Source organism: Epinephelus fuscoguttatus, linkage group LG13 (assembly GCF_011397635.1).
Source record: "Epinephelus fuscoguttatus linkage group LG13, E.fuscoguttatus.final_Chr_v1".
Taxonomy (NCBI): Eukaryota; Metazoa; Chordata; class Actinopteri; order Perciformes; family Serranidae; genus Epinephelus; species Epinephelus fuscoguttatus.
In genome coordinates this window covers 1,075,231-1,087,087 of record NC_064764.1, presented here as the reverse complement: position 1 = coordinate 1,087,087, position 11,857 = coordinate 1,075,231, and the positions used below count along the sequence as shown (strand labels likewise).

Here is an 11,857-nt window from a genome sequence, read left to right as displayed (position 1 = left end):
GAATGGCAGCTTTAGCGACACAACTCACTCTACTCCAGTATAGTCTGTTTCTGTACAACATGAAGAGCTAATTGTATGTGTTTTATAAATAAAACCCTTTGTTCAGCACCAGCAGGCACACTAGCGACTCTTGTGTACATTCTGTTCTTTTTTGAGGGGGCGTGTGTTGTATAGATTGTGACGTAATTTGCGCGCGACAAAATATCTCCCTGTCCGCGTGGTCTGCCGTCTCATGATACACACACAGCAGCCATGACTGCTGTGAATTTTTGTGGACAGTGGCTTATTTTCACCTGTGATACGAAACTCCTCGCCATTCACACCAAACAGAGCAGGTTCGAATCAATTTAAACGTTTCCTTCATGATGTCATTGATAGTGTTTACCGGTGGGGCGGGTTATCTCTGCAGGTTTGGTGTCCGCACTGTTAGCTGCTGGCTGTCATTCACCATTCTACACAGTTTTGGAGAGACTGGGACAACATGGAGAGAAATGTCCAGGTTCATTTCCCGTTTTTTATGAGTTATGAAAGGGCGCATACGTTTGGAAACGTGTGTGAAGATGTTGTGGCATCTGCGTGACACAATTTGGCCTTCATCTCATCATCATCTCATGTTTGGTGCAGTCTTGACCTACGAAGTTGACATGGCCAATTTCAAGCAGAGCGTCTGCAGATCCGTAATAAGTCTTAAAATGTCTTGTGTTCAATTTCATTAACATAAAGCCTTAAAAGTTAATAAAAATAATTGAATTCAAATTAATGAGGTCTTAACTGCCACAAACATTTTTATCTAATTTTGTTCATCCTTTGTAGAAAAACTCCCCTACAGTGTTTGACATGCAAAAGTAATGATTTTAATGCTTAATTCTGTAACTACACTTTCATCAGGCAAATAGTATTTTATCAGAGAAGCCCTCTTCAGTAGGAGTGGATGTGAGCTTGCAATCAGTTACATTACCCGTGTGCAGTGGGATGGCATAAAATACCAAACACCAATTTGTGTGACAATCTACAATATTATACATAGACGGAGAAATGAAGTTAAAATAAAAACTGCATGGTGACAATGTTATAAGATGGGTAAATTCTTAAGAATAAATGCATAAGTCAATTGTTAAAATTGACAATTGTTGTTGTTGTTAAAATTGCACTCTCAAAAAATATACATTTCCAAATCTTGCAGGTTATATTAGAAAATGAACATGTAGGGGTTTGTTTACATGGAAAGTGAGAAAAGCATCAATACACAAATGGGAAACTTCATATAGAAATACATCAAGGCCTCCAAAATGCCACATGGTAAAAATTATATCAAAATATACAATACAATAATCAAAGTACCCGCCTTGTAGTTTTTCTACAAGTTGTGTTCTGCTCATCCCTCCCCAGTGCATCTGTTTGGAAATAGATGTGCAAAGTATTCCTTTGTTTATCCATCTTTGAATTTATTTTTGTCAAAATTAGTCAATTCTTCTGATTACAAATCTTAAAACCTATCACTGATCCTAATACTTTCTTGTTACTCTATATTAGCACTTACCTGTTAGCAAAATGTAGATTAATCTAACTCACTCTAATAATTTTATGCCTACAAAAAACCTAACCCAGAAAAAGGACCACAGATATACTACTTACTGCAATGCTTGAATAAGAAAAGGGCACTGTGTCCTAAAATCAGTCTTAAATTTGGTTAAAAATGATCTTGAAAAGGTTTTAAAAAAAGTAAAAACTTTAAGTGTCTGACACCTGTAGACGCCCTGGTTGCAAGGGTAGCAAAAGTGCTTCTATTTCCCCCTGCAAATGACTGTGTCTAGATTTCAGTATTTCAAGTTGACAGATGGTGTGGGAGGTTTGAACACTCCTATTTAGGGCTGCAGTTAGAAATTTTCAGCACAATATTTATTTGAATGTGTCTAATTATAATATAGTCTAAAATTGGCAAGAAACAAGTTATTAATGATTTTATAAGTGCTGAAATGATTATTCAATCAATTGATCTATTGATAGGCAGAAAAGTAAACTGCAACTGTATTGATAATTGATTAAGCATTTAAGTCATTTTTTTCACTCAGACACCAAACATTCTCTGACTGGTTCCAGCTTTTGGTTCCAGGATGTGCTGCTTTTCTCTCATTGACAGGATAAAAAAAAATTGAAAAATTGAGTATCTTTGGATTCGGGAATGTTGGTCCGACAAAGCCTTGCTTGTAATTACTTAATTGTTAATGAAAGAAATGTTCAGCGCAGCCTGATTCTGATTAGAGAATAGATAAAGAAGATAAGTTATCTGATCATTTTTAAATAAGAATAGTGCAAGCCACTATTTGTTTTACACGTGCAACATCACAACACAGCCTATTTTCTTACACTATTTATTTCAGATTTTATGAATCATCATGTTGTCTGTTTTTTACTTGCTTGTTTTAATGACTAGTTGGCATCTGAGTAGATGTAGCACTGCTAATCACATTACATATTCTTTGGACAACAACAATGAAGGCTTTCTATTCTAATGTTTTTAGATACTCTGTGCCACAGATACATTATAGTTGCTATCAAAAAATGTGTTGCGTTTCACATTTTTTCTATCTAACTTTCAGATTTCCCTCTGAGGAAGGCTGCATTGTTTAATCAATTTGTTCATCATTAAGTGTTTGAAATGTCAAAAGATTGACAAATATCTATCACAGTTTCTCTGAGCTCAAAATAATATCTTCAGATGTCTCATTTTGCAGAACAACAGTTCAAAGCTCAAAAATATTCACTAAACCGTGATAGAAATTAAGAAAATTCTCACATTTGAGAAACTGAACCAGAGAGAGTTCAAGATTTTTGCTCAATAAATGACTTCAAAATATCCAAATTGTTACTGATCAATTTTGGGTTGTTTTTCTAATCAATTACTTGACTAATGGCTTCAGCTATACTCCTGAGAGAAAAGGAATTCATAGCATACTGACTTACCATATTAAAATGACTGGACCATAACTCCTCCCTTTTGCCTTTTTAAAAGAAGTTAAGCGCAGTCAGCGCTGTCAGATTTGATAGACAAAAAGTAGTCCAATCTGCCCAATTGTCATGAAAGTAGCCCAAATTTAAATTTTCATATTGTAAATATAATTTCTACCTTTTCTTAGTGATGGGCAGATGAAGCTTCGTGAAGCATTGAAGCTTTTCATCAAATTGGTTCACTCAAGGGCAAAGCTTCTTGATGCTTCATTTGCTCTACTAAGCCATCTACTGGACAAAAAAGCTATTACACTTAGTGGTTTGTATATATAGATCTGAACCACTTCCCGAACCAGTCACGTGGTACAGCCGGCCAGCGAGGCTTCGGACGTCACCAATGACGTCACTCGTCTGAAACGACACAAACCTCGATACGCGCATCGCGGAAACACTTCCTGGATTACTCGACACATGCTTCGAAGCCTCGGCACTGCAAGTCACATCACTACCTTTTCTCACAGAACTCCATGATGTTATTTATCACAGAGCTATGACAGAATAATAATCAGTACTCTAGTTATTAGGTGGAAAACAGCCTAATCTGGCAACACTGAGCACAATAGGTCCCTAATAATCTTCTTAATGGAAATAGAATTTCAGATTGAATTGGTGAATGAAAAAGCCACACAGTCACAGTAATAGCAGTAATCATAAGTGGTTACTTTCCACTTGTGGATAGTGAAGAAAAGATTATTTGCTTCAAAGTCATTCAAACCAGGAACTCAAATCTATACCAACAGGGACCTCAAGTGATTTATTTTCATGTTATTGATGCTATAGGTAAACTGTACTGAGCTCACACTGGATAAATGGTGCAAAATATAAAGTCAAAATGAAACTAGCATTGTGTAGAAACTCATCCAAATTGAAAACATCAGCTCTTCCGCACTTTCTTGCAGAGAATCGTTTGTGTTTGACTGCAGCACTGCTGAGAAGAAGCCAAAGATTACAAAGGACGATAACAACAGGTAAGAATAGGCACAAGACTCCTGAGACCGTTTTCACAAACATTCTGAGAATACTCTCAGAGAGCTCTTAACTTAGCCTAAACATTTTTGGAGAAACATTTACTTTAGTGAGGAGGTGTTGTTGACCCTGTTTTTAGGTATGAGCCTGCAAGGTGTGGACACTAGTGATGACAAGTCATCACTGCTGCGCTGTTGCAGTTTTCCAGTTTTCCAATCTTAGTGTTGAGATCATTTTGTTTCTGGCATTATAGTGTTAATGGTATCAGCCACAAACATTATTCCTGCACGATCTAATCTTATAGCATTTAATTTACTCACTGTCATCCAGCATTCAGAGAATATTTCTCCTAACTCTGTGTTTCCACCATTTTCTCCTCTGCTTAAGAAACTCTTAAGCCTCATAAACGTGTTCCTCTCTACTCCTAAAAGTTCTTCACCTTAAGAGCTCTCTTAAGGTCTAAGATGCTTTGTGAGTAACTTTTATCTTAACCAGGACATACTCTTAACTGGAAGGGGAAATTCTTAGAAAACGTCATTATTTTAAAAATTTTCTTAGAATTTCATCTCTAGGATCAACTCTTGCTAGGAAGCTTTGTGAATACAGCCCCTGGTAAAGTCTTTATGTTCTGAAAAGAAGACAACCTGTAATAATTCTAACTAGGACTGCACAAAAGCTGTTTTTTTTTTTTTTTTTAAATTGTCGTTGTGATGCAAGAGATTGCGATATTGCACTCTGACTTTCTGAGTTAGTTGAAAGAGCGTATCAGTAGAAAACAGCACTTTAAAATGTAACTATCATTATTTATTGTTGTCTTTCAAGTTCAGGTCAGTGTTCAGTTTGTTCAATTTTTTTTAATTCAACAAGCAATTTGTTGTATATTGGCAGTAAAACTGAAAGCAACGGAAAACTGAGTGCACTTTAATGTGTTTATTTATGCAGTTAATTGCAATATTCAACAATGTTATCTCATATTTTGCTCATATTGTGAAGCCCTAGCTCTAACATTTATTTTGCAGCATTTATGCATATTAAATCCTGCCTCACTGTTGGTACATAAATAAACAAAAACGTGCAAGAAAAATGCATACGTAAAGGAAAAGACATAAAAACAGTAAAAAGAATGATGAGAATAGATCCAAAACATTGACGGAGTATACTTTGTGGCTTGTCTCCTCTGTCATTAGTGATGGCAGTGCCTCAGAGGAAAGAGGAAGTGACAAAGTCCTCGCCTTTACTGTGTCTCCATCTGGAAAGCTTGTGGCACTGACTGATGACACAAAGAGGCTGGTCCTGTTTCACTCTGAGCCTTCATGGCAGTGTATCAGCATCAGGTATGACTAAAGCTCTGGCCTCCAGTCACAGCAGCTGCATGTACTCTACTGATACTGATGCAAGGTGTGTGTGTATGTGTGTGTGTGTGTGTGTGTGTGTGTGTGTGTGTCAGGTGGGTGGTGAGGAGGTGCACCTCCCTGATGTTCAGCAGGGCTGAGGATGAGCTGCTGGTGACGGACAAATCAGGAGATGTGTACTCATTCTCAGTGGTGGAGCCACAGAGGGAGGGCGAGCTGAAGATGGGTCACCTGTCCATGTTGCTAGCTCTAGTAAGGAACACCAAGACACAGTAGCACTGGGCAAACAAAATTATCACCACTGTAGTCTGGAGAACTGATAACAATATCTGTCAGTATAGTATATTTCCTGTGTCCCTCTTCAGCAGATGCCGTTATTGAAGGTGTTTGTATGCTTGAAACAAACTTGTTTGTACACCATCATGTGTGGTTTTTACATGAATGCTCTGTACAGCTTCAATCAGACATGACAGGACATTGACATTAGTGGAGGGTTAAATGAGAGTTAAATGATAAGGAGGAAGACGTTTCTGTTCACTTACTGATGGTCTCTAACATACAGCATTGCATAAGAATTAAATGGCAGGATGTTTAGTTGAAATTCTGGTTTTGATTCCTATTTTTTTCACAAGCTGCATGTAAAAGGTTGTGCTAGATTTTTCATGCAGTTGGTGTGAAAATTGAAAACATGGGGAGAAACTGTTGGACAGATTATTTCTTTCACAACACAAGGGGAAAGTAGTTTTAATAGACTGACCTGATAAGAGAAGAACTTATATTTATTTATTTAAGGAATATTTTAGTCTTTTTTTCACAATCCAATTCAAATGTCTGAATATTCCTTAGAATTAAAAGTTCATTGCTCCCTGAAACATTTCATTACTATTATTATTATTATTAATATCCACTGCTCAAAAAATAAAGGGAACACATAATCATCACAGTATAACTCAAAGTCAATCAAACTCCTGGGATATAAACCTGTCCGGTTAGGAAACAATACTGATTGTGAATCAATTTCACCTGCTGTTGTGCAAATTGGACAGACAACAGGTGGAAAGTAGAGGCAATTACCAAGACAACCCCTATTTAGGAATGGTTTTGCAAGTGGTGGCCACAGACCATTTCCCTCTCTGCGTCCTTTCTGGCTCATTCTTGGGTAGTTTTGCATTTTTCCAGTGCCCACACCACTAGTGGTATCATGAGGCCGTATCCGCAGCCCACAGAAGTTGCTCAGGTAGTGCAGCTACTTCAGGATGACACATCCATACACACAGTGGCCAGAAGGTTTGCTGTGTCTCCCAGCACAGTGTCAAGAGCATGGAGGAGATTCCAGGAGACAGGCCAGCACACCAGGAGAGGTGGAGGGGGCAACAACCCAGCAGCTGGACCGCTATCTGCTTCTTTGTGCAAGGAGGAACGGGAGGAGCACTGCCAGAGTCCTCCAAAATGATCTCCAGCAAGCCACTTGTGTGCATGTTTCTGCCCAAACTGTCAGAAACAGACTCCATGAGGGTGGCATTAGGGCCCCATGTCCACAAGTGGGGCGTATGCTCACACCCCGGCACCGTGCAGCCTGAGAACACCAATATTGGCAGATTCACCACTGGTGCCCTGTTCTCTTCACAGATGAGAGCAGGTTCACACTGAGCACATGTGATAGACGTGACAGAGTCTGGAGACGCCATGGTGAACATTCTGCTGCCTGCAACATCCTCCAGCATGACTGGTTTAGTGGTGGGTCAGTGATGGTCTTGGGAGGCATATCCTTGGAGGGCCACACAGACCTCCACGTGCTAGCCAGAGGTACCCTGACTGCTGTTAGGTACTGGGAAGAGATCCTCAGACCCACTGTCAGACCATATGCTGGTGCAGTGGGCCCTGGGTTCCTTCTGATGCATGTCAATGCCCGGCCTAATGTGGCTGGAGTGTGTCAGCAGTTCCTGGTTGACGAAGGCATTGATGCTATTGACTGGCCCACCCGTTCCCCAGACCTGAATCCAATCGAGCACCTTAGTAGCATCCATTGTCGCCACATTGCACCACAGACTGTTCAGGAGCTGACTGATGCCCTGATCCAGGTCTGGAAGGAGATCCCCCAGGAGACCATCCGTCGTCTCATCAGGAGCATGCCCAGATGTTATAGGGAATGTATACAGGCACGTGGAGGCCATACACACTACTGAGCCACATTATGAGTTGTCCTGAGGAAATTCACAGAAGTTGGATCAGCCTGTGATCTGATTTTTCCACTTTGATTTTGGGTATGATTCTGAATCCAGTCCTAAATGAATTGATGATTTTGGTTTCCATGGATTGTTCTTACATTATTTTGTCTCAACAAATTACACTATGTAATCAATAAAGATTTTCATCTGGAATATTTCATTCATCGAGATCTAGGGTTGTGTGATTTAAGTGTTCCCTTTATTTTTTTGAGCAGTTTATTACCAATATATCAGTAGCATAGAATAATCTACAAAACGTCAATATCGTTTAGTACATTTTCTTTCTTTGTTTTGTAATTAACTTTTTTTTATTGATTCCAGACAGCATCATCCCAGAAATTGTTAAATTTCTCTGATTGTAGTCTAACCGAGAAAGTCAGCTTCTCCATCCTATAAATATTATGCATTACCTCTACCCAGTCCTCCATTTTAGGTGCATCCTTTTTTAGCCACTTCTTGGTGATGGCTTTTTTACCTGCCACCAACATTATTCTGAATATATATTTATCCCCTGAACTTGTTATGCCCTGGCTCTCTTTTCCTAAGTACATAACCTCAAATGTAAATGGAAGTTTCACTTTCAAAATTTTCTCCATGCTATTCTTTAAACCCTGCCAATATGGTATAATCTGGGGGCATTCCCAAAAGACATGAAAATGATTGGCTTTATTTTTACCACATAGTCTTCAACATCTCGTCTGCTGGTGAAATAAAATATCTTACTATGGTCTGCCACCCATATTCCATGGGAGCATGTTGTTTTCCATTGTTGCTCACTGATCTTCTCCCATTCCTCCTCTGATAATGTCCTTCCAGTCAATCAATCAATCAATTTTATTTATAAAGCCCAATATCACAAATCACAATTTGCCTCACAGGGCTTTACAGCATATGACATCCCTCTGTCCTTAAGACCCTCACAGCGGATAAGGAAAAACTCCCCAAAAAAAACCCTTTAACGGGGAAAAAAAACGGTAGAAACCTCAGGAAGAGCAACTGAGGAGGGATCCCTCTTCCAGGACGGACAGACGTGCAATAGATGTCGTACAGAACAGATCAGCATAATAAATTAACAGTAATCCATATGAGAGAGAGAGAGAGAGAGAGAGAGAGAGAGAGAAAAAAAAAGTGGAGAAGGGGCCCGGTGTATTATAGGGGGTCCCCTGGCAGACTAGGCCTAAGTCAGCCTAACTAAGGGCTGGTACAGGACAAGCCTGAGCCAGCCCTAACTATAAGCTTTATCAAAGAGGAAAGTCTTAAGTCTAGTCTTAAATGTGGAGACGGTGTCTGCCTCCCGGACCGTAACAGGAAGATGATTCCACAGGAGGGGAGCCTGATAGCTAAAGGCTCTGGCTCCTGATCTACTTTTGGAGACTTTAGGGACCACGAGTAACCCTGCGTTCTCAGAGCGCAGTGTTCTGGTGGGATAATATGGCACTATGAGCTCTCTAAGATATGACGGAGCTTGACCATTTAGAGCTTTATAAGTTAACAGTAGGATTTTAAATTCAATTCTGGATTTTACAGGGAGCCAGTGCTATATATATTGTATTGTTACCTTTTAAATTTTCCACTTCTTTATACAATTTTGTGGTTAATTTCTTGCCCGGGTCCGATTGATATGCCGAAATAAATACTTTATTAATTCCTGACTCTACCTCAACGTAATTGAACTTTTTTGTAGTTTGTTCCATATAATGCCTCATCTGTAGATATCTGTATAAATCCTGATTGTTTAAGCCATATTGATTTTTTTAGATCTTGAAAACTTTTAATAACCGTCTTTTTAAAAAGCTCCCAAAATATTGTTGGTCCCCCACCCCATCTACTGAACCTCCTATCTGTTGTGTTGGGTGTAAAATCTGAATCATGTGCAAGTACCCTACTCTGCTCTGTCAGGCTATTCTTTGATATAATCTCAAACCATATGTTAAGGGATACACCTAGCCATGGATTTAACTCTTGTTCCCTCAATTTTGCATCATTTATCATGGCCTGTATTGGAATAGTATTTGACGTATGACACTCAATGTCCTTCCATCTTGCTCTGTAGGAAGGATTGCACAGGCTCCACAAAGTTTTTAGTTGTGCAGCCTGATAATAGCTCTTAAGACATGGCAGAGCTAGCCCCCCCTTTAACTTTGGGCAACTGTAGAGTTCTAAATCTTATGCGTGTTTTTTTTTTCCCTTGCCAAATGTATCTTGAGATGAATTTATCCCACTCTGTAAAGTCTTCGTCTGTTACTTCTACTGGCAAAGTTTTGATTTTCATTTTGTTTATCCATTGGCTCAGAGGTTCCAAATAAATAGCAAATAGGAGAGGGCTAATTCAACAGCCTTGACGACACCCACGTTCTAGTGTGAAAGAGTTTGAGAGATTTCCATTAATTTTAATCCTGGCTTTGGGTTTATTATACACAGACACGTGCCCGGCCTGTTAAATAGCCTGTAACCATAACAACTGTGTGACACAAACTCAGTGCTTTAGTAATTAAATAATGTCAGGCTCGGTCAGGTTCGGACAGAAATATGCGGCCCATGCCGCACTGTAATGGAACTGCACGTGACGTTTTTGTTTTTTTTTTACAATCTAGGAACCGTTTGCAGGAACCGTTACTCCAAATGTGATGGAACTGGGTCCAGAACCGGAACTTTGGACCCGGTTGCAAAAAAGAACCAGATCCGGATTCCAACTCTAGTCCTGTGTCTGTCTCTGTTTAATAAATCCGGTTTGGTCCTGATGTATTATATCTGGCAAAATTGTTTCTAAGCGACTGGCTAGGATAGTAGTGAATAATCTGTAGTCTTGATTAAGAACACTAACTGGTCTATAATTAGCACTCCATTTTGTCCTTTCCTTCTTTCGGAATAACCGAAATTAAGGCTTCCCTCCAAGAGTTTGGAATTTCTCCCTCTTTTAGCACCCAGTTAAATGCATTTTTTTAATAGGGGGATCAGTGGTTCCCTAAGCACTTTATAAAACTCTCAGGTGTATCCATCTGTGCCTGGAGCCGTGTTTGTCTTCAGCTTTGAAATCGCCGACTTTATTTCTTCTGATGTGATTTCCTTTATCAGAGCTGAGTTTTGGTCCTCTGTCACTCTTGGTAAATTAAATGAATCTAACAATTGGAATATCTGATTGTCATTACTTATCTTTGGTTGAGAATATAGATTCTTGTAATACGTTTCAAAACATTTATGTGTCCACTGTCATATTTTGTCAAATTAGTAAATTAATCCCTAATTTTGTAAATGTTATTAATTGCCATTTGCTTTTTTAATCTATAGGCCAGCAGCTTTGCAGACTTACTTTCTGCTTTGTAATACCTCTGTTTAATGTACATCAGCTTTTTTTGAATCTCCTTTGCTAAAATATAATTTATCTCTGTTTTAATCCTTTTGATATCGGTTTATTTTCTCATCCACCTTATTTTTGTGTTCTTTTTCTAGTTTTTTAAGTTCTGATTCTAACTTACTGAGTTTTTCCTGTTTTTGCCTTTTCAAATACGCTGATTTAGCTATTAGTTTCCCTCTAATCACTGCTTTACACGCATCCCACAGCACAGATGTAGACACTACACCTTTATCATTTTCCCTTACATACGTCTGAATTTCTTTAATATATTCCTCCTTCATTTGTCCTTTTAATACATTTATATTTAACCTCCAAAGTGTTGCTTTTGTTTCTCTTGGCAAAGCGAGAGTTATATATACTGGACTATGGTCTGATATATCTCTTATTCCAATTTCACATTTTTCAATCCCGTAACTGTCCTTATTTACATTAAAAAAAAAAAAAAGTCTATTCTGGAGTATATTGAATGAGGTGCCGAGAAATATGTATAGTCTTTTTCTTAAGGATTTAATTCTCTCCATACATCTATTATCCCCAGTTCTGCCATGAATCCTACAAACTTCTTACTAATTGTAGATTTTTGTATTCCGCTGACAGAACAGTCAAGTTATGGGTTTAGTCTGAGATTTAGGTCTCCGCCCCACATACCTTTCCCCTCTGATACCACCAAATCGAACAACTGCCTGTAAAATATCCAGTCTGACCCTGGGGGGGCATAAACATATGAAGAATGGTGACAACTCACCCTCTAGTCTCCCCTTGATCAATATATACCTTCTCTGTTTGTCTAATGTTTCTGAAAGTTTTACAAACGTAATCTTCCCCGATACCACTATGGCCACTCCTCTTCTTTGACCTGTTCCATAAGATGAAGAAAATATTTGATTAAACCCATTTCTTTTAAATTTTTCATGCTCCCTCTCTGATAGGTGCGTCTCCTGCAACAT

The 11,857-nt window shown here is 38.8% G+C and overlaps 1 protein-coding gene across 1 annotated transcript in view; it reads left to right on the top strand.

Moving 5' to 3' along the window:
* The first annotated feature begins 196 nt into the window (after nt 1-196).
* wdr4 (WD repeat domain 4) overlaps nt 197-11,857 on the top strand; it is a 77,598-nt gene continuing 65,937 nt past the window's right edge. Inside the window, exons 1-4 of the mRNA XM_049594862.1 lie at nt 197-335; nt 3,909-3,977; nt 5,163-5,309; nt 5,423-5,579. Coding sequence (XP_049450819.1) covers nt 253-335; nt 3,909-3,977; nt 5,163-5,309; nt 5,423-5,579 — 456 coding nt within the window. The 5' untranslated portion in view covers nt 197-252. The remainder of the gene's footprint in view (nt 336-3,908; nt 3,978-5,162; nt 5,310-5,422; nt 5,580-11,857) is intronic.